Source organism: Acanthochromis polyacanthus, chromosome 2 (assembly GCF_021347895.1).
Source record: "Acanthochromis polyacanthus isolate Apoly-LR-REF ecotype Palm Island chromosome 2, KAUST_Apoly_ChrSc, whole genome shotgun sequence".
NCBI lineage: Eukaryota > Metazoa > Chordata > Actinopteri > Pomacentridae > Acanthochromis > Acanthochromis polyacanthus.
In genome coordinates this window covers 21,971,435-21,994,172 of record NC_067114.1, presented here as the reverse complement: position 1 = coordinate 21,994,172, position 22,738 = coordinate 21,971,435, and the positions used below count along the sequence as shown (strand labels likewise).

Genomic DNA, 22,738 nt, shown 5'->3' with positions numbered 1-22,738 from the left:
TATTATGTATTTTTAAATGTTTGTTCATGTTTAATTGTATTTTTTAATTGTTTAATTATCTAACATATTTCATCTTTAATGTTTCATATTTTTGTTGAAAAAATGTTTGATTTCATAATTACAATTTTTGTATCTTCTGTTTAATTATCTAATTAAATATCTGTTTAATATAATTTAATTGTATTTAATGTAATAATTTTCTTTAATAGTTTTATTGTATTAAATGTTTTTCTCCTTTGATTAAATTGCTTTTTAAATGTTAATAGTTTTTCTTTAATCTTATTTTTCTGTCAAGATTTTAACCCCAACCTAAAAATGAAACAAAGCCTTAAATCACAATGAAAATATTTCTGTTGTCACAATCATGAGTTAGTCAATTAATAAGTTTATCAGTTCAACTTTATTTGTTTAGCACCTTTCGCACAGATGATAAAAGAAAGAACTATGCTAAAACTATTATTGAAACTCAAGAACATTTAAAAAAAAAAAAAAAAAAAAAAGATTTAACATGGTAATAAAACATGTTTCCAGGGGGTGGAGGGAGTTTATTGAAGTCTTCTTGGGCTCACATGGTAAATCATTTATTTAAAATAGAAACTTGATATTCAGTCAAAGGAAACTGCAGAGCGACAGAAGAACCAACAATATCTCCCGTTTTCTCCTTTAATGAGTCAACTCTTTTTGTGCTTTCAGACCAAAGAACTACAGACTCTTCACAATCTGCTCAAACTCTTCGTGCAGGATCTCACCACACAGGTCAAGAAGGTTTCCTTCTCATTTCTACTCTGAAGCTCACCTTCTCCTGCTCAAACTGCTGACAAATGTTTCTGCTGCTCTAAAGTCTGGTCTCCAGAACTTCCTAAAACTCTCAAAGTCTCTTCTGCTGCAGGTTGCTTTGTAGAACTGTTACAGAAAACCTCACTAAACCACATGGAGAGGCCTCAAGATAGTCATCCAAATGAAACCGTACAAAATCCAAACTAGCACAACCCAAACGCGAAAGTCTCCTGCAGCCTACCAGAGAACCTCTTTAAACAGAGAATCAGGACAGGAACTCTTACCTTCTGGACAACCAACATTGGTTCACAAACAAGAATACAGAATGTGTCTGACCAAAAACCTCTGAAGACTCACTACAGCCAAGATAAAGACACAACTCAGCTGCACCAAATCCACTAATCACTGCACACATTAGCACCATGTGCTAACTGTGGCAAAAGAACCACATTTACCAAGACAACTATCCAGTACAAAGCCCTAAAACACACCTAGAAACACATTAAAGATGATTTTACTGCTGGAAGCTGCAAGCCAACACCTAAACAACAAACTAAAGCAACAGAGCTAAACCCGGTTCAGTGAAGAGAAGCAGAGGAAATGTTTGACTGCAGTCATAAAGCAGGAAGACACTGAGCTGCTCAGGTGTTCCTGATAACACCAAGCAGCCACCTGGACAGCCAATAGGAACACAGCTTACTGGAAGTCCAGAGGGCTGGCTTAGTGAAGAAAATTTAGTTTAAAATCGAAGCAGAAAGTTAACAAAGAAAGTTGAAAACCACCTTCTGATACCTGAAATCTCTGAGTTTTCACACAAAGAACACCTGAACATGTCAAACTGGTTTCATAGTAGAACCTTCACTGTAAAAAAGGTCATAGTATGGTGTGTTGCTCAAAAAACACTACAACTCGGTTGGATCAGCGAGGAGCGAAACAAAATCAGGACAAACGCTGGTTTCCAGGGGGTTAGGTGGCTATTTATTTGAAAGAGTAAGTTTTCAACAACACAACATGTGAGCAGAAAAACCACAAAGTCTGTCTTTAGTTCAGCTGAAAATATTAGTTTTTGTCTTTTTATTGACCAAACTTTTCAGGAAGTAGATGAAGAATAACTAAAGCTCTCATGTAGAAGTCCAACTTATTTTGGACAGAGAGATCGTCCAGAAGTCCGACCACAAGGAGAAGGAGAAGGAGGAGACTCACATCCTCCTTGTGGAGGGCTTCCTGCTTTACACCTACGGGCCTTTGATCAACATGCTAAACCAACGTTACTTTATTTCCATCCCATATGAAGAATGCAAAAAGAGGAGGTTCTCTAGGAAGTAGACAGTGCCAGACCCCCCCAGCTTGTTCGATGGCCACATCTGGACCATGGACCTGCAACACAAGAACATCTGCTCACTGTAAAGATTATTAAGAGCAGCTTTTTGTGATTTCTATGCAGAACACTATGATGTTTACTGAGCTGTGAACTATTAAATGACTTAAGAATATGGAATATTGTTACTGTTTATTATTGTTCTCAGGTTTACTGTTAAATGTACAGAGTGCTACTTACTGTATTTTAAAATTTACATTACTGCACAGAACATTTCAGATTATTTTACCACAGATCAAGGGTACAGATTGTTGTTGTTCATTGTGTATTGGGTAGTACTCATTTTGATTTAGGCTGATTAGTATACAGAACCTTATGATGTTTCTGGTTTACAGCTGAGAACTAGTTGCTAAAAGTACAGAATATTATTCCTTATTTTGGGTGTGATAATTGTCAGTAAACATTCTAAGAAGTGGAAATTGACAGGGTTCTATATAGTGCTATTCTTGTACAATATTTGTCACTTAATTGCCCTCAGGATTCTGTCGTTGAGCTTACTAGTTTTACATAACAGGCAGATGCTGCAGGTAATGTTGTAATTCACATAAACAAGGAAACAAGTCCATCATAATTTGAATTTTAGCAGTCCAAAATGAAAAGGTCATATACAGCTTTCCTATTGGGTTACAGAACCAATAAAAACATAAAAAATACTTTGTAAAAGCGAGAGGTCGGTAGCGGCTTTCATTTTTTCTTACAACTTTTTGGTGCCACCCCAAAATATCTGTTGTAACCCCCTATGCCCCGCCACTAAAATTAATCTGGATCCGCCCCTGACGAGGGTTACACTTATTTTGAGTTTTCTTGTAAAATTCAACTCAAAACAAGATTATTTCAAAATTGATTGACTTAACAAGATATTTAAAATGCATTGTCTTAAAACAAGTCCCTTCATGTTGCTGAAATGTCACTTGTTCAGAGAATTTGTCTTAAATCAAGTGGGATGAGACACTTTGACTAAAACTAAGACAAATAGACTTGATAAGATTTTGAGCTGTTGCAGTGTGACCAGTGAAAAGACCAAGAAAGAGATGGTTGGATAACATCAAACAGTCCTTACATTCAGAGAATTCTCTTTGAGAGACGTTGAATGTCTTAAACTGTAGATGATCGTAAGAGATGGAAGGCCTTTGTACTGGACAGGCCAGCCTAGGCCTAACTAGAAAGTGAGAAGTTTATGGTCTCAATTACTACTTTTAAGACTTTTCTGATGGGGCTACTTTGCTATTTTGCTATCATGCGGATGTGACTAGTGTCCTGAGGCTAACAACTGCTTTTCTTCAGTATCAGGATGTAATTACTGCATCACAATGTCAGACATTTTGCAGCTGCAGCAAAATCCGATTCAGTTCACTGTGAATTTTTCCAAAGACTTTAGAAGTCTAGGAGCACTACAAATTATCACTAAACAATCAGTACGTTTACATGGGACCTGTAATTCCTCTTTAATTCAGAATTAAAGTTAATTCCACTTTAAAATCTCCTTGTAAACACTTAATTCCGAAATAAAAAGTTAATTCCGAATAAACTTGATTACAAAAAAACTACCTGGTTTATTCCGATGTTAATTCCGAATAAACTAATTCCTGTATTCATGTATACAGTTAATTCCGCTTTAGTTAATTCCAGTCATTCTGTGCATGCTTGGCTCCTCACGAAGCAATGACGTAGCGACGGACACATTCTGCGACCTTACTGGCGCAACAGAAGTAGTACGCCATTGTCGAGTTGCTGTTTCAAAACGACAATAAAAAGCAAAACAAAAAGCGTGCTTATTAGTTGTTCCTCCATATTGCTGGGGAAAAGAAATGCTGCGGCAAATGGAGTTTGTTTTCTTCCGGTAAACGGGGATACGTCACATCCACTCCCTGTCCAATCAGAATCCCTTCCAACACCCAAATGTGCAGTCCATGTAAACTTTAAGTCGGAATTAAAATTTCCATGTAAACTCGACGCAGAAAACTTTAATTCTGAATGAGTTAATTCTGAATTAATAATTCCGAATTAAAAAAACTTCATGCAACCGTGACAAATAAGGAATTTGGTTGTGTACCACAGCAGCATTAAGGCATTGCACAAGCACCTGAAGAGAAACGCATTCTACCAGCAGAGTGCTGCTCTGTCCAGTAAAACAGGTTATCTGTTTGCATCTTAATGACTTCGTACAGAGAGCGCAACTGAGAGGCCATGAGGCTGAATGTAAACCAGCTCCCTCAAGAATTACACAAAGTATAGCAGGCACATTTAACAGAATCCAAACAGGAACATTTAAGGAACAAGAATCACATTCAAGATAAATTTCAAAATTCAGTTTATTATGCAGTATATCTTAAATTGACAGATTGCTGTTCAAAATTAGGACTTTAAGATTTTCCATTAAAAGACTTCTTTTAAGTTTTTAAATAAACATATCCATGATTCAGAGTTTTTTCCTTATATAACTGATTGTTGATTTAGTGTACGCTATGGGCACTGGGCATTTCACCTTTTTTACATCACACTTTTGGACCATGATTGGCTTCTACACAAGTTGTCATGTCACAAATAACGCTTGACCGTAAACCTGTCAAACTGAGACTTAACTTAGTGCAACTTCTGCAGGTTAAGGTGAAACCAGCCTCCATCGAACAAACATTCCTCATTCAACACAATAAAGCTCAAACGTCCAAGTGATGTAAAAATCAGTAACACTTTTCTGACTGGAGGCGGGGTGGCTTTAATAAAATTACTCTGCAGTTTCTGATTGATGTCCTTTTGAATCAGCTGAGATATTCCGTTTGTACTAAGCAGTGGCTGGAATGGTGGCAGGATGTGAAAGAATTATTCAGACAGAATTTGTTTTAGTTTCTGTGTCAGATCTGTCGAAGTTTAATGTGCCACTGAATAAAGTTTCATGCTGCTGTAACAGCACTTTACCGTCATTCCTGTGAAATAGTGCACTCGTGTCTCACATTAGCTTATGTTTTACAGTTTTAAAAATATACATTAAAATCATTTGAGTTTGAAACACTTAGTACCATCTCTCACTTAATCAGAATCTAACAATATTCTTGCAGAAGGTACACACTCGTAAAGCTTAGTCAGATGAAGAAGTAAGTGAAGGTGGAAAACTTTTGTGACATATTTGAACAAGCAAACATTCAATCCTGTTTAGTGTGATATGCTCAAAAAGATATCACATATATTTGCCATTTAAAAAAACCCCAAACAATTTAAAATCATTTTTAAAACAGATCAGTCACATGGAAAAATCAGCACACCTGCATTTATGACCCTCTCAAACCCACAAACATAGAACTTCCACATCAGGTGCCATTAGACTGCTTTCTACTGCAGAAACTATTTAAGGTGGCCAGAACATTCGTGTTTGTTCCCACTGCAAAAACTGCCCCTGTAGAACGTCTGTCAGGATTGTTTCCAGGGGATAAAAAGTACATACTTTGTTCCAGGTAATTCTGACTGAGGACAAAGGCTGATTGGTTAAACTTGGACAGAGCCCAAGACCAGAACCCCAAAATTTCATTACAGAACCAGCAGGCAACACTTCCAACTGTTGGCGTCAAAATGCTGCGTACAATCAGAAAGAGATCACACAGATTTGACCTCCATGGGAGGTGTGCCAGGAAATAAATGTCCCAAAAGAACATTACAGCAAAACCACAGTTTACCAAGCAAATGTGTCTTTTGGAATCATGTGCACTGGACAGACAAATCAGAGATGAAGTTGTTTGGCTACAGTAACAGCATAAATGTCTAGACAGCTTTCCTGGAGAACAATCTCATACCAACTGTGAATCATGCTGCTTCACTGTCTCCAGCACTAGACAGCTCGCAGTCATCGATTCAACCCTGAATTCTACATCATTTTCGAGAGCAGATGAAGACAGTATGAGGTCATCTGTCCAAATGCTGACATTAAACCAGAAGTGCAGGATAATGATCCTAAGTTTACAACCAAATCCACTAATGATTGGTTTTAAAACAGGAAATGGAGGGTTATGGAACGGCCTAGTCAGAGCCTAGACCTCAACAAAAACAACTTGCAGCTGAAGCAATTTTGCCCACGAGACTGATCATATGGTTCAGCAAGCCAGTGTCAAAGACTTACTGATAATTATGCAAAATGCCAACAAGATGTTATTTCTGCTAAAGGTGGCTCTACTAGCTTCAGATGCCATGGGTAGGTTCTACAAAAATGATTGACAAGCTTTTTTCCCCCCTGTGGCTGAGTTAGAGTATACCGCCTTCAACTGTAGGCACTATTTTAAACAAGATCAAATGTGTACTTTTACAGATGTGTCAAAAAAACACATTTTCCATGAGATGTACGGTACTTTTTCACACGTCGCCATGTATATGCTCAGTCCTGTGAGCTCGGAATGGGGCAGACAAGCTCATCAGACACTAACAGTAGCAGAACTGCAGATCAGACGGTAGCACACTGTCTCAGTGTGACCCTCTGTTTAACCAAGGAAAGCCCAGGGAGCCATTTGCAGCCGTACCTTACTTCAGATTCATACAACACCATACAGTGTGTTTTCACCAGGCAGTCTACCAGTAACCACTGAGCTGGCAGCTAAGTGTCCTACTCAAGGACATCCACACAGTTCCCTTGGAGTCAAAAGTAGTGCAGAGCAAAAAGGCAGAGTTTTAGCGCTTTAAGCTGACAAAGACCTTGGCTCAAAGGAATTCTTAATGGGTATCTGTAAAGGGAGGCACAGCTGCTCCATGCTTTTCTTCTAACACTTGACATTATTGCTACTAGAATACTTGCTCCTCCACACTCTAGTGCAGATTAGGTTTGGCAACAGGGCACGTCTGGCCCTGGTTTCTGTTAGTGGCTCGATCGTTGACCACGGTCCGAAGTCGCCTCTGCCAGGCTGACTGATCGTCCAAGCGAAGCCTCTTAGCTGACGGTCCATCTTCTCCCTCTGCGCCTTCATCCTCGGTATCCAGTGACATCGCATAGCGTCGCCTGTTGGGTGACCAGCCCGTTTTGATCATGTTGTTGATCTCACGCAGACGCTGCACAAACAGAGTGAAATGTTCCCATAAATCGCCTTTCTGACAACACTGTACCATAATGCAATAGCCTCAGATGAAAATGTGGGTCACACATTCTGACCACAGACCTCTGAGGGGCTTGAGTTGAAGTAGTAGCAGAGTCCAGGTGTACGAGGAGGGGAGGTTTCTGTGTTGAACGGTGAAATGAAGATGGAGTGGCTGCTGGACAGTCGGTATGAGCGAGGAGAAGCTTTCCACAGTCGAGGGTACGGAGACAGAGGAGGAGTGTCTCCCTGCACAAGAAATTAAGCGTTACTATGCTAGCATTGTCTGTTTGTTTTGGCTTTTTCATTTTTTTGTGACCCCAGTTTATTTTTTCACTCCTCTCTTGTTCACTTTGATCAAACTTGCACCTAAAATCATTCCCTCACCCCAGATGTTGGGACAAACTGCTTGGCAAAGTGCTTCATCTTTGTCGAGTAGACCTGGTTGTAAAAAACGATGAGATTGCCCCGTTCCTCCTGAGAAGGTCCAGGATAATGTGCTGATGGTGTGTCGGGGGTCGGGATAGCGCTGCTGTGGTCTCCATTATCTGTAATCAGCAACATGATGATCGGCTCTCGTTGTGGAATTACTTTTGCGTACTGACACATTGGAGGTTTTATGTTTAATATGAATTCTCGTGGTTACTTGATGAATCGTATTTTATGTACTCTGTGGCTTAGCTATGATGTAGCTCTGCAGATACATGACACTTAATCTGTGGCTGACCCTTGATAAAGAGGTTTAGTTAAAGGAACATAGTATTTAATTTAGGTTAAAAAAAAGGTGTTTTAATGTTGCGCCAACAGCAAAGTCCAAACATGTTGATTCTAATAAAATGACAGTGTTTTGAATTCTTAGGGTTATAGTTGTATCTACATATGTGCTAGGAGAAACAGAACACAATGAGTATTTAGTTTTCTGTGTATGTTTTGAAGTAGTTGTGTGACATTGTAATTCTGCTCTTTTACTTGCAGAGGACTGGCTTTCTGTTTTCTCATAAAGGGCTTCTTACTGTTTCTTTCAATGAGAGGGTTTTCCGCGACTCTTCCTGAGATCAGAGTGTTTTTGCAGACCTGAGGACAAAAACAATCGGTTCATAAATATTAAACGAATCAATCAAATCGGGCAGAGAAGCGCTTCAAGCAAAACGCTAATGTTAACATGCTAATGCGCTTACAATGACAGTGCTGACATGCTTATGTAAAGCAGCCACAATAATAACCATGTTCCCCATCTGACAGCATTAGCACGTTAGCATGCTAATGTTTGCTAATCAGCAGAGTGCAGCTGAGGCTGATGGGAACAACATTGCTTTAGCGGGTATTTCAGGGATGAAGCTAAGCGTTGGACAAACTAAAAAAAAAAGACCTGATACTGACATTACATGATAAGATAGTGGATTACCAAAGTTATTATAATTCATCCCGAGGGACATATAATTATCTGAATGAAATTTCATGATAATTCATCTGATTATTGCTGAGATGTTTCAATCTGGGCCGAACAGGCTGACATTTCTATCTTCGATCTGTGCCGCCAGCATAGCTGAGAACTCACTGGTCCTAATCTCAGTTGCACTCAATCAATTTGAATCAATTAGCATAATTATCATTTGCAGTCATTCTTTAATCACACAAAGTTTAATGTTTGGATGGTCGACCTTTCGAAACAAACTATCTTCCTGAGATAGCACAGCAAACACAGATCTGGAGTTTGCTGACTCCAGGTCTGTGTAATAATCATGCAGAAGTTTTATTCACTGTGAACCTGGGATTTGGATTCAGTTGTTAAATTAATATCAGTCATCAAGTAAGACGCATATGTTTGCATCAGGGCTTCATAGGATCTTTCTGCATGGAGCTTGCATGTTCTCCCTGTGCATGCGTGGGTTTTCTCCGGCTTCCTCCCACAGTCCAAAAATATGCTGAAGTTAATTGGTAACTCTACATTGTAGGTGTGAATGTGAGTGATTGTTTGTATTTGTAGCCCGTTGATAGACTGGTGACTGAAGGGATAGACTCCAGCCCCCTCTGCGACCCTAATGAGGATTAAGCGGTGTATAGATGATGGATGGATGGTTGCATTCTAACGATATGGTAATATCTAAAATCCAATTTTGAAAAAACAGATACTTACAATATTGCTGGTATGTGGCTGCGACTTGTAACACTTCATTATGTGCTTGAAGGGTATATCAACCCTAGTAATCTGTAAAAGAAATCCAAATAACACAAGTTAAAAACAGACGTTCTAGCAATGGACTCTAGGATTTAATATCATATCATTTTTTTTCAGAAGTTCAAAGTCAGTGGTTCTTCAGTCACACTGTATCATTGAAGAGCAAATAAGACTTGATACGGCGTGGCAGTTGTAATAGTAGAATGAGTAAAGTGAATGTCACTGTGTTCCATTGTGCTTATGGGATATTGTTCTTTGCTGTATTGACAGTAGCACATTGGCTGTATGAACTCCATCAATTTGTCCAAACCTGGAAACTACTGTTATCCCAGCATGATCTGATAATGTTCCAAAGAGTTACTTGTGACATCATGATTGCTTTTTTAATCTTCAGGTTCTCTGCTGAATGTTCAGTGAACTGTGGAGGAAAGTTCATAACAGTCAGCACGTCTTCGTCTACTTTGCTCTTCAAGTCGAAGTTGCAGTATGAATCGTTTTCCACAAACATGCAAACCATACATTTGGAGCATATATCTAAAGAATGGCATGCTGCTTTTCATTGGTGGAATCAATTTGGGGCAGATGTCCAACTCTAAACACTTTGGTCACTAACTGTGATTCATCAGTAAATAGGACTTTTTTTTCAATCATCCACTTTGAGCTGCTGTAAAAGATGCTCGTCGTCCTCTGAGACACTACTAGATCAGCTTTGTTTGATAGAACTCGAGGTCTTTATTTAGCTAATTGTGCATCTGTAACACCGCTGCTTTTCTATGTCTTGGAGAAAAAAAAACTTAAACATTTTAAAAGCAATTTTACATATCAGAACTTCTTGTGTATTTTGATATTTATAAATCCTCACACTTGCTGATTGATTATGTAGTTCCCTGTGCTGCGTGTGTCCTTTTATGTGCTGATCACCTATGCAAATAGGGCTGCGCCGTACCACCGCCACGACTGGACGCCAGGATGACGGGTCAGCATTGGATTGGCTGAGGGACCCAGGAAGGCCAGGATATAAAGGCGAAATCGTGACGTCGGCCGGAGCAGAGGGCGTGGCAACATCCTTTCCTGTTTTCCAGCCAAGGCACACCACGGCATAACCCCATTCTGTGATTTTGAGACTGAGGGCTAGTAGCAATTTGATTTCTGAGGATAAAGAACGATGGCAGTGAGCAGCCACCTTTTTATTTAACTGTTTTTCTCATGTTTAAGATAGGGAGGTAAGACTTTGTTGTTCTTTTTTTTTAAATTTGTTTTGGCAGGTCAGTTTTGACTATTAGATAAGTGGCGTTTTGTTTGTTGTTTTGGCTTTGCTCACTGTCGCTTTTAGTTACCAATCACCATTTTTTGTTCCCACACTTATTGTAAATAAACACATTCATTTGTATGTGTGTTACCGCTGCTTGGGACCAGGGGAAGGTTGCCTCTTTGTCTTGTGCTGCGTGACCGCCAGGCTGGGCATAACACTGATTAATTCAACGTTTACATGAAAATAATGAAAGATGATCTGTTGGACCCCACAATGTGCGAGACTATAAATTACTGGATTCCAAATAAATGGATTACATTAGCATGTCTGGTATATATGCAACCCAGCGTCACACACGTTACATAAAAATCTGAAGCGAGTCAATTTGTCTACCTTCCCTGGAATAAACTTGCATGAAGTTGTAAATATTTATACAGGTGACTTTTAGTGCAGTAGGAATGCATGCCAAGGACCCAGATTGAAGTCAAAATAAAAAATATGAGACTAGGTTAATTTTTCAAAACTGGATTGGTTCTTTTTAGCACCTGTTGACCTAATAATAGCTCCTAGACGGAGAAACAAAGGGCATCTGCTTTCAAAAATGACCACTACTAATGCTGAAGGTGCTCTGAGACATAATAAAACCCACCCTGGCTATGATGTAGATGGCACACATGAGTAGCTGGTCCAGGTGACGGTCGATTGTGAGGTGAATGCAGTGGACCAGAGAGTGCTCGAAGCAGGTCCAGATCTTTAAGCGCAGCTCGTCAGAGATGTCCAGCATGGAGCACAGCTCTCTGAGACGCTTTCCCATCAGCATGTAAACCTGAGGTAAAGACAAGATGGCTGCACTAAACATACGGTTTAACAGTGGTGCTAACTGCAGTTTGGAGACATTTATCGTAGAACTGACCTTGCGAGCAAACAGCTGGAGGGAGCTGCTTCTCTCAGGCGTGTTCACAGCTGACGGCTGCTGGTCTGTTCCAGCTGAAAGTCCAGGTTGTGAGTCTGTTCTGATTGGATCTTCAAGGTGTGCAGGAGGTGTCACCTGCATATGACATAAAGGAGAAATGCTGTAGTGTTTTTGATGTTTTGTTGAAGGTCTATAGATGCTAACTCCGTGTACCAGGTGAGTGTTTGTGTTTTTGTCGACCTGTTGGCAGGTAGGCAGATGGCCCTCATTGGCTCGGATTTCCTCCCACAGCGGTGAGTCGCTGGTCCAAGCCATACTCTCCAAAACTCTCTGTTCCACTTGAGCGAAATGACTGAACAGACTGGGATGCAGACCAGCTCCATCCCTCAGCACTGGTTCTATCACCTGTTGGACCACAGGAAAACAACCCCCACTAAACCCAAATCTTAATACATGTGTGCAATGTTTGTCAAGTTACCGAGCTGGAAACGCACCTTCCAGAAGTGGTATGGCGCCAGTTTGAAAATCTGAAGGAGTACAGGGAAGCCATATGGTAGATGTTTGGAGGTTACTGTGATCTCCAGACAACAGGCCACCAGACAGCGCTGGAAAAGATGGTTCTCCAAGATGCCCTGCATCAAGCACAGCACAAGCAAAAAGCGCTTTACTTAAAAAAAAAAAAAACAACAGAAATGAAAACTTTCTGGATCATTCAGTGTTCTATTACTGCTATTGTAACATGCTACAAAGTTCTGTGTTTTTCTCACTACATGTTTTTGTATTTCACTGAGGGCACCTTAAGAGTGACAGGAAGTTGTCAATATGTAATGGAAAACGGCTGTTCTGCGACATCCATCCATTCTCTATACACCGCTTTATCCTCACTAGGGTTGCTATCCCAGCTGACTCGGGCGAAGGGAGGGGATACCCTGGACAGGTCGCCAATCTGTCGCAGGGCTACATATACAGACGAACAATCACACTCACATTCACACCGACGGGCAATTTCGAGTAACCAATTACCCTCAGCATATTTTTGGACTGTGGGAGGAAGCCGGAGTGCCCGGAGAAAACCCACGCATGCACAGGGAGAACATGCAAACTCCATGCAGAAAGATCCCAGGAAAACCGGGACGCGAACCAGGGATCTTCTTGCTGCAAGTCGAAAAGTGCTAACCACTACTACACTGTGCAGCCCTCTGCCACATCTACATACGGTACATCTTATCCATTTTGCAGCATCGTGGGTATGCAGTGATTTAGATTGTCTTTATGTACGATTGCAAACATTTATTTGTGGGACAGTGTTACATTTAAGGCGTTTGTTGTTGGAAATGTTCTCCAGCTAATTGATATTCTACGACAAGCTCATATGAGAGTAATCACAAATAAATGGATACAAAGACAAGTGACTTACATCAAAATATGTTGTTGTACATTTCGTTTTTAGGTTGAGAAAAATAGAATTAACAACTTGCAATGTAAAAAAGTAACATCTACAAATGTATTTCATTTCTTTCAGATAACGAGTTGAGATGTTTACCAAGTATATTTGTACATGTATAACATACAGTATTCCTTGTGGCAAACACATTGAACTGCAGTTCCAGCTGTGGCCACAGGTTGGCAGTACACTCACTGAGATTCCACCAACACCCTGCCGGTTCCTCTCATGACAAACAAGGTTCTCCAAGATCCTGTAGTACCAGATGACGGCCTCACGGCAGCACTTTTCTGCCAACTCTGTGGAGAGTATCACATGAATTATATGTAAAATCTATCAGCAGTATGGCTTTTCACCATAAATGTAATGCCTGCCATTAGAATGCAGCTGTTTTTCTTTTTCTAACCAGTAACACTGAGGGTCACATCCTATTGTTCCACCAGTGGTTATGCTAGTATACCTTTGGTCTTCTCATTTCCTTCATTGTCCTTGAGGTGCTGCAGAAACACGTTCAGCATACCACTCAGCCGTGTTTTAATTGCCTCTGTTGGATCTCTGGAGCAGGCCCTGGATCAGAGGAACCATCAAAGGAAACGGAAAGTGAAGCGCATAGAAGGCCACAAAATGGCAAAAATGCAAAAAAAAACAACCTATTCTGAGTGTATTCAGAAAACCTCATCGACTGAGCATGTTTACATATTATCAATGCAGACCGCACCCTGTGTGTCTTTCACCCGCAGCAGATGTTCAACAGTCAGCAGCCCTTGTTACATTTATCTAGCCGAGCATGTAGTGTTTGCCTCCTGTTGCGGTTTACGGTAACTGTCAGGAATCATGACTGTGAGCTGCACAATTCCACAACCCGCACTGATAACATTGTGTGTGTGATGTGTCAGAGGATGGCCACCGTGTGAGTGAGCAGTAATGTGCCACTGCAGCGCTAACCTGAACACCGCCATCAGACCGTCACTGAGGCCTAACCTTGGCTTTCCCATGTTGCCCTGAGGCACGGTTGTCATAGTGACCCCCTCGCTCACACAGGAAGAGAGTCAGGGGAAGGAACGGACACCTAAACAGGGAGAATAATGTTAGGAACATTTGGGCAAAAAAAACATACATTTGCAACATATTTTCAATATAATTTGAGTTTCCGTTTGTGTCTTATTTTGATGCCACTCTAATGCTACTTTAATAAGGAACTAGATCAAACAAAAACAGTCTGATGCTGTACTTATTAACAGTAGAAACACGGATGTGGTGTCTGGAATAGTCAGTTTTGAAATTTGCTTTTTTTGTTGTTGCTGGGAGTTAAATATCAAGTTAAACATGTACACTAAATATGAAGCTACTACTGCCAGTTAGCATAGCACCACTTTACATGAAGGGAAACAGCTAGACTGAGGGATTCCAATTACATAAATAAATTAGCATCTCCAACACTCATGAAGAATTTTCTACAATTTAGTTTAGCTTTTATCCAAAGCGACGTACATCTGAGAGTAGATACAACTCCAGCAAGCATCTAGTCAGGATCTGGTCATTTTCTATCTTATCTATTTATTCACACACACACACACACACACACACACACACACACACACACACACACACACACACACACACGTTTGTTTTTCTATACCGGTGGGGACATACCATTGACTCCCATTCATATCTAACTCCTAACCCTTACCCTAACCCTAACCTTAACCATCACCAAATCAATGCCTAACCCTAAACAAACATTTTTGCACTTTTACATTTTTTATTAACAACAATATGGCCAAGAAAACGGTGTTGCCACCCGTGGGGACCTCATTTTAGGTCCCGTAAGACAAGTCCCCACCTTTATAGCAAATAGTCAGGTCAAAGTCCCCACCGGTATAGCAGAAACAAGTACACACACACACACACACGTGTGTGTGTCTTGCTATCATTGTGAGGACATACCATTGACTCCCATTCATATCTAACCCCTAACCCTTACCCTAACCCTAACCTTAACCAAACCCTAACCCTAACCAAAACAATGCATAACCCTAAAGAAACGTTTTTGCACTTTCACTTTTTTCAGTAACAACAACATGGCCAAGAAAACACTGTTTAAACTTGTGGGGCCCGAAATGAGGTCCCCACAAGTGACATAGTTTTCGGTTTTCCTACAGTTGTGGGGACATTTGGTCCCCACAATATAGCAAAAACATGGGCACACACACACACACACAAATAACAAGTAAGTAAAATGTTTCCTGAATTAAAAGAAATCTGTGTGTAATGCGTTTTTTTTGGGGGGGGGCTGAAACTCACAACCATTTTCATTAGCTTCAAGATATTGTTTTTTTTTTAAGTGAATCAACAATTAATTCAAAGAAACATCAATAAAATTGTGAAAAAAAGGTCAGCGACAAATTCATGCCTCATATTTCTTTCAACCAATAGCAAAACCCGGTGTACAGTGAAATATGACAAGGAAAAGTAACAGATGGGGAAATTTGAAAAAAATAATGCCAGTGTTTTACAAATTTTGGTTAAAATTTTCTGAACTAATTGAGCATCAATATACTTGCAGATTGTTTTTCTGTCAGTCCACTAATCATTAGCTGTAGTGTGTAGAGGTGCTAGTAAATATGTTTTTGAACACTAGAAGGAGCTAATGTTAGCCTCCTGCCTTTTTTTTCCATGGAGCTAATCCTCTGCTTCAAGTGAGTCTAGTATCAGCACTCACATTTAACGCTTGGCAAGAAGATGATTGAGCTTTATTGACAAAACTCTTCCAGCATAGAGTTGTTGTTATTATTTGCATTAGCTGGACTAAGGGGCTGCACAGTGGCTTGGTAGTTAGCACTTTATCCTTGCAGCTAGAAGATCCCCGGTTCACAGATGTTTCTGCATGGAGTTTGCATGTTCTGTACAGGTACTTCGGCTTCCTCCCACAAAACATCCATCCATCCATCCATTCTCTATACACCGCTTTATCCTCACTAGGGTCATGGGGGTGCTGGAGCCTATCTCAGCTGACTCGGGCGAAGGCAGGAGACACCCTGGACAGGTCACCAGTCTGTTGCAGGGCTACATATACAGACAAACAATCACACTTGATTTCACACCTACGGACAATTTTAGAGTGACCAATTAACCTCAGCATATTTTTGAACTGTGGGAGGAAGCCGGAGTGCCCGGAGAAAACCCACGCATGCACAGGGAGAACATGCAAACTCCATGCAGAAAGATCCCAGGCCCACCCCGGGGTTAGAACCGGGGATCTTCTTGCTGCAAGGCGAAAGTGCTAACCACTACTCCGCTGTGCAGCCTCCCACAAAACATGCTGAAGTTAATTGAGGACTCTAAATTGTCTGTAGGTGTGAATCCAAGTGTGTTTGTCTGCATATGCAGCCCTGTGATAGACTGGTGAACTGTCCAGAGTGTCGACTGCCTGTGCCCTAAGTCAGCTAGTATAGACTTCAGCACTTCACCCCTGGTAACCTTAAAGAGGATTAAGTAGTGTATAGATAACAGATGGACAGATAGTTGGACTAGTCACCATTTTGCATCCCTGTTCATTTACCGTTAGTCTGTCCTCAGTATTTCCTGCTGTGATCAGTCACACCTGTTACTGTGCATCTCACAGAGGGAAATTCCCCCAACGAGTCTCACCGTTTCCTCTCCGGCAACTCTGGTATTTGATCAGCAGGTTTATTATGTAGTCGGTCAGAGAATCGTGTCGAGTGCAACAGACATGTCTGAGATACCAGGGAGCCAACGTGTCTGTAAACAGTGACTAGAATGATGAAACACAGAGCCGCCTCGGGCCACATCATGAAAATTTATAGCAGGTTATGGAGACGCCTGCTCTCAAGAAGAAGCAGCTTTTAGCAGCAGCAGTTTGATGTTTTTGAAGACCAAAACACCTTCCTCATTTCAGGTTGTGTGTTGGCTGTCCGGTCTAATGAGTTTCTGGGGATTGAGGATCATAAGGTTTGGCATCATGTGAACAAGTCAAACAAACTCAACATTTGTTTGTGTGTTTCCTCCTTATGGAGCTGACTGAAGACACGCAGAGTCTGCAACTGTAGCTATTTGTTACTGACCTTCTATTTTAAATGCTCAAGTAAAAGATATCTGCTCAGCCTGGCGGCATTCAGTAAAGGGTCTCGATCATTACTGAGGCTCTCCTGAGATCCACAGTGGTTCACTACTTCCGCTCAAACAGCAGCGGGCTGCAGTTTCCTCCACGTGGAGTTGATCAGACGTGTCTATTTAACTGAAGGTTAAATGGTTAGAAGAGCTCACTCAGACTTCAGTGTCTCGTGCTGTCTTAAGAATGAAATCTTTAAACGTGAAGCTGTCTCTCAGTCTGACTCATTTCCAACTCCTTCAGCTAATAAAGAGAAGCAGGAAGCCTCATCACAGATTCTCCTCCGCATGAATCATCCTGTAATCTGTAGCATTCAGCAGGAACCTCTGGACCCTGACCAAGCGCTGCTCACCGCAAACACCCACAACTCGTTTATCCTCCTTTGTCCAGCTAATGTGCCACAACAAAGTGAGCAGCAGTGACATAAAATCCACCAACAGTACAGAAAGTCATCACGCTTCATTATTCACCTCATTTTGTCTTCAAATGTGTCAGCATCATATCAAAAGAAACAGCTTTGTGTGTCATGTGTCTTCCAACTGTGCTTGTTTGGGGTTGAATTACACCCATTTCCTGTTTTCTTTAGTCTCATCAGAGCAGGCCTTAGTTTCACTTTCTGACATGTGCTCCACATTTAAATGGCTGTTCACTGCAGATTATTGCTGTTTGTCTGAACTTTTATTGTTCTGTGTATTAAGGCTTTGCAGGCAGAGAGCTGATAGTCAACAATGAGCTGCAGAGGTCCAGTCTGTCCTGCAGCTTCTTAGATTCACAACAGTAGTTTATGACAGTTACTTTTTACTCCACATGTCAGCTGACTTTCTGTGCACTTTAAAGGTCAAAAAGGAATTTCTGAATTTTCCACTTGTCAGAAAACAAAACTCAAGAAGCAGATTCAGAGTCACTTACCGGTGCCAGTGGCTCTTCTTGCAGGGCGGTTCTGGAAAGTTGAACAGCCAGAGCGGGTGTCTTGTGTGTGTCTCAGCAGCAGCAGCAGCCACCCTGCTGCTCTGCTCTGCAGGCTGAGGAAGTTCAGCCCACTGGCCTCTCACAGCAGACAAGTCCCAACTTGTCATCTGTTCCTGGTTGCTAAGATAAAGCAGCAGCTGAAGAGGCTTAAACAGGCCACTGAGCACCACCCAGAGGAGGAAGGGATGAAATGCAGGGGACTCTCTGCTTTAACAGAGCTGTTCATGTACTGATGAATACAGCAGCTGTGTTATTATTATATTTAACTATTGTACAAAGTCTACCAATATAACGTGCATGTTGGTAACTTTACGTGTCCTGCATGCATTGAAGATTTAGTGGAACAGACAGAACTTATAATCCTCATTTTTAACGGTCTGTTTTCCATTTCCTAAAAGAAAATCATAAAAACAGAGGATAAAGGCTATGCTAGAACATGGCATTAACACCTGTGGAAAAGCTTTCTAGAGAATACAGACCATTCCCAGGCTCTGTGAAACATACAGAGTCAAAACACTTGTTTAGCTTTCACATACATTCCCAAGAAAAGGCTGCTGAGATTTCTCCAGACAAAGCAAAAAGCAAAGGCACACTTAAATGATAGTCAGAAGAATATGTTTAATAAAAATAATTAAACCTCAATTTCCTCTATAGAACTTCATAGAAAGTAATCCAATAAATTACAAATGACTTTTTAAGACGCGTTTTCCTGCACTACATGAAGAATTATTGACTACACAGAGCACAACTTGCAAATATTACAACTGTCCAATGAAAAAGAAAGAGAGAAAAAAAAGACACAAACTGACCAGGGTGACATTTAGAATATTATCAAGCTTGAAATCAAAATACAAAACCCATGAGGCTAGTTTTGTCGTCTCAGTGATCACAAGTATGCAGACTGAAAGGAAACCTCCCTGTACAGCAGTAGTGTGTTTGTCGTTCCTCTTGCATATTGGTCATTGTTTACTTGTGTCTGTGTTTAACCCAGATTCAGCACTGCTCCTTTAGCGCTGGCAGTGGTTTGGGAGTCCTTGCACAGTACAACCAAAAGACAAATAATAATTAGAAGAAAAGCAAATGAAAGCAAAATAAAGTCCCATCTTATGTCTACTTTGTTTTTTTCCATTTGTGTCCTAAAGAGGCTCAGCAGTCATCGACCCATCGACGTGGGGCAACAAAAAGTAGCAAAAGTCATTAGATCAGTCACCTACAGCAGACGTAGCAGTGGCTGGGTGTTTGCATAAGGGCACTACAAGTTTAAAGAGAGCAGAGGTGCAGATATACAAAATGACAGTGGCATGTTTAAGTTCATTGCTCAAGACATAGAAAAATACCGTACTGTTAGTAGTAATAATAATAATAATAATAAAAAAATGCAACTGCATTGCAAGCAAACCCATGACGAGGTCTATAGAGAACAGGCATACAAGAAAACCACTTTAAAGCAACATCAGAAATCAGACGTGTCTTCAGTCTTTGTGTTCATGGTTGAACCCACGAGAGAAGGATGCTACAACTATTTAAGAACTAAACGGTTAACTCAGCGGGCCGTCGCCCCCTCGGCCCAAACAGAAACGTCAGCTCGGAAATCGTTTGTGTATCTAACAGTCCACTGTGTAACAGCAGTCCTAGAGCGAGCACTGTTGTGCTAGAGAGGATTACAAAAAGGTACTTCGGCTCGAGTGAACCCCAGTGTTGGTGTGTGTATCCTGGTTACAGCTTAAAATGGACATGTGCAGGGATGCTGAAGAAAATACACAAAGCATGGACACCGAGCACAGATGCGAGCGGTCGAATGAGAGCGTGAGGATAAGGGCACTTCTACATCTAGCTGAAGCTTTGTCTGTCAGCGGGACAGAGTCGAGGACGAAGTGAAACAAAACGAGACAAACGCTGCACACCCCCCCCCCAGCAACGCAAGCTGCTATTATTGAGCCCTTCTCAAGCAAAACCCGTCTGGCACTGCGTAAAATGTGATCCTCGAAGACGACGGCTACTACAATCTTAAACCAAGATTTGAACTATTTTGTGCTTGTGCCACGCATGTTCCGCAAGAACACAGGTCATCACGCAACACATAATCTCACACAGGACTTTAAGCCTGTCCAAATTTCCAATTGAGACACATTTGAAGCAAGAAACCCCCCTCCCTCCCACTCCCGCCAAGACATAACATTCAGACTGGAAAGTTATGGAAGCAGTAGATACCAGGTGTGAGGAGCAGCACAGCCAAGCAACACACAGTGGAAGCTCTCAGTAAAAAAAAAGAAAGAAAGAAAGAAACGAAACAAAAAGGCCACCGAGACACATTCCAGCAGACGAGGGCATCGTGTACGTGGACAGCAGAATAACGCACCCGTGCACATGTACATTTGCACAGTGAAGCCAATCAGTTTAGCAAAGTTGAGGTAAGATGCAGTCAAATACGCCGGGGCTGTAGTAATAATACCCATCATCAAGAATCCTTCCACTACCAGAGACCCCACAACTCTGTCAGGACCCCAAAAGGTAAGAGGGCAGTTTTTTTTTTGTTTTTTTTTGGCACACAGTAGAAGGTTGTTTCGTGTCACCCCAGCTCAAGGAGCTTTTTAGTGGGAATCAAGAGATGTGCAAGTGAATGTGTATGCCTAATGTGGGGAGCTAAAGTGCGCCTTGAACATGTTGTGGCATGTTTGTAAGGTAAAGGTGAAAATGAAGAGCTTCTAAAAGTCTTCCAAAAAACAAAGACTCAACAGTAGAGAAAGAAATCACAATCCACTTTCAAGAATTTTAGTTCGTGTATGAATGATTGGAAAAATAATACTCAGTAATACTATTCAAGAGGGAGCTTCCCATGATTCTTTCCCCAAACCGAACACGAACAAAATGGAAAATAAAACCCTCTTTAAGGTGATATGAAGGTAGGTGACAGGTTGGTGAGGCCGTGTGAGTTGTGCACTGGGGTGGAACATGGCAGAGAGAGAGAATCTACAGCTTCAGTGACATTCATTAGCTGCCCAAGTTATTGCTGACATATCCAACGTATGATCTGCAAAGCATAAGTGTCAACCCACCTGTAAAAGTACTGAATATTTACAAGAGAAACCAAAGTGTCGATCCCCCACACCCCCGACAATCAAAATATATTAATAGTACAGCTCAACGAGCATGTTGATGTAGTTTCACTTTTTTAATAAAATTAATCCTGACATAATTACAATAATGCCTTTTTTGTTGCAATTGTACATAATCGCGTGGTACAATTTCACAGAGTTCAGAAATCTACTAAAGTCTGACATGCAAAATGTCTCAAAACAAGACTGTACCTTGTGAACAAACATTGACATTTTACTTCAGTTCCTTTTCGGTCAGTTTTTCCTGTTTTTTTTTTGTTTTTGTTTTTTTGGTAGATTTTTGTAGTCTTTATTACACAACATCGTAGTTAGTTCTTGTATTTACAAGTAAAGAAATCGCAACACAAGTGCTGGAAAATCCATATATATGTGAATATATGTTTACATTTCTAGGCGATACATAAATAAATTTATAATTATATATTCGTAGGATCAGTCCTCATCACTTGAGTCTGAATCGTCTGAGGATGAGGAAGAACTCCCAGATTCTGATGAAGATGACTCTGCTTTCCCTGAACCTTCAGGACCACTGTTGTCTTTTTGTTCTGTGGACTCCTCCTCCTCTTCTTCATCCAGAGCCTCTTCTAATGCCTCGTCCTCCTCCTCCTCCTCCCCATCCTTCTCTGCCTGTGGCCGATCCGTCTCCTGTGCCGATGACTGGGAGGCTGAAGGCGGAGCAGCTGGAAAGGTGGGGTCACTGTTGGAGCTCTGCAGCTGTGTGGCGGACACAGGAAGGTTAAGGCCTGGAGTGAGAAGCATCCCTGGGTAAAGCATACCGGAGAGTAACAAGGGGTTAAGAGAAAGTGGGTGACTGGAGGCTGCAGAGGCAGCTGAAGCACTTTGTGTGGCGGTGGCAGAGGAAGCAGAGCTGGAAGTGGAGGAAGGAGTCGTGTTCGAGCCCTCTGTCCTTTCTCCTTTGGTGTCTGAGGTGTGAGGGGGGGCTTTAGAGGCAGACGGCTCTCCGGATCCACCGCTGGTGATTCCCTTTGTTTTCTCTTCCGAGCCTCCTGCACCTTCCTGAGCAGACTTCCCGAGCAAGCTGCTCATGCCGAGCAGGTTTGGCAATCCGGCCATGCCAGACAGCATCATGGGAAACATGGCGGCTAGGTTACTCGCGGCCAGGTTGCTAGCGTCGGACGGCAGCCCCATCAGGCCTGCGGTGAGCTGCAGGGACTGTAAACTCTGGAGGTTTTGCTGGAAGGCCTGCAGACTGGTGAGGTCCATTCCAGAGAGGAGGCCGTTGGCCAGCAGAGGGTTTAGACCCAGAGCAGAGGCTGCTTGGTTGGGTGCCGCTGCTGCTGCTGCCTTAGCCAGAGGATTCTTAGGTCGACGTCCTCGCCGGCTCACCTCCTCAGGAACGATGGGCCCCGTCAGGATCCTGTCAAACATGCTCTCTGGGAGGTAACCCTGGATAAAACATATGAAAGGTTGGCAGAGTACAGGACAGACAGTTTTATTACATATGAACAGTGAGTTGAATGAACACTGAAACAGCCTGTAACCTTGATCACAGTACATTTTACTGCTGAT

General features: G+C 41.5%; 2 protein-coding genes across 8 annotated transcripts in view; both read right to left on the bottom strand.

Moving 5' to 3' along the window:
* Positions 1–4,449: 4,449 nt before the first annotated feature.
* LOC110952406 (retinoblastoma-like protein 2) lies at positions 4,450–18,163 on the bottom strand. The gene is made up of 13 exons (XM_022196046.2): positions 18,033–18,163; positions 13,937–14,060; positions 13,452–13,558; positions 13,187–13,290; positions 12,042–12,179; positions 11,788–11,952; positions 11,548–11,682; positions 11,284–11,460; positions 9,341–9,412; positions 8,217–8,277; positions 7,591–7,751; positions 7,288–7,452; positions 4,450–7,180 (listed from the first exon to the last, which is right to left on the bottom strand). The coding sequence occupies exons 2-13, from the start codon at positions 14,008–14,010 to the stop codon at positions 6,941–6,943; spliced, it is 1,599 nt and encodes a 532-aa protein (XP_022051738.1). The 5' UTR covers positions 14,011–14,060; positions 18,033–18,163; the 3' UTR covers positions 4,450–6,940.
* A 527-nt stretch (positions 18,164–18,690) lies between these two features.
* The window catches only part of chd9 (chromodomain helicase DNA binding protein 9), a 77,143-nt gene continuing 73,095 nt past the window's right edge, over positions 18,691–22,738 (bottom strand). For all 7 annotated transcript variants that reach the window (XM_022195368.2, XM_022195452.2, XM_022195532.2 and 4 more), the window contains one exon: positions 18,691–22,615. In XM_022195368.2, the coding sequence (XP_022051060.2) occupies positions 21,641–22,615 (975 nt within the window). In that variant the 3' untranslated portion in view covers positions 18,691–21,640. The remainder of the gene's footprint in view (positions 22,616–22,738) is intronic.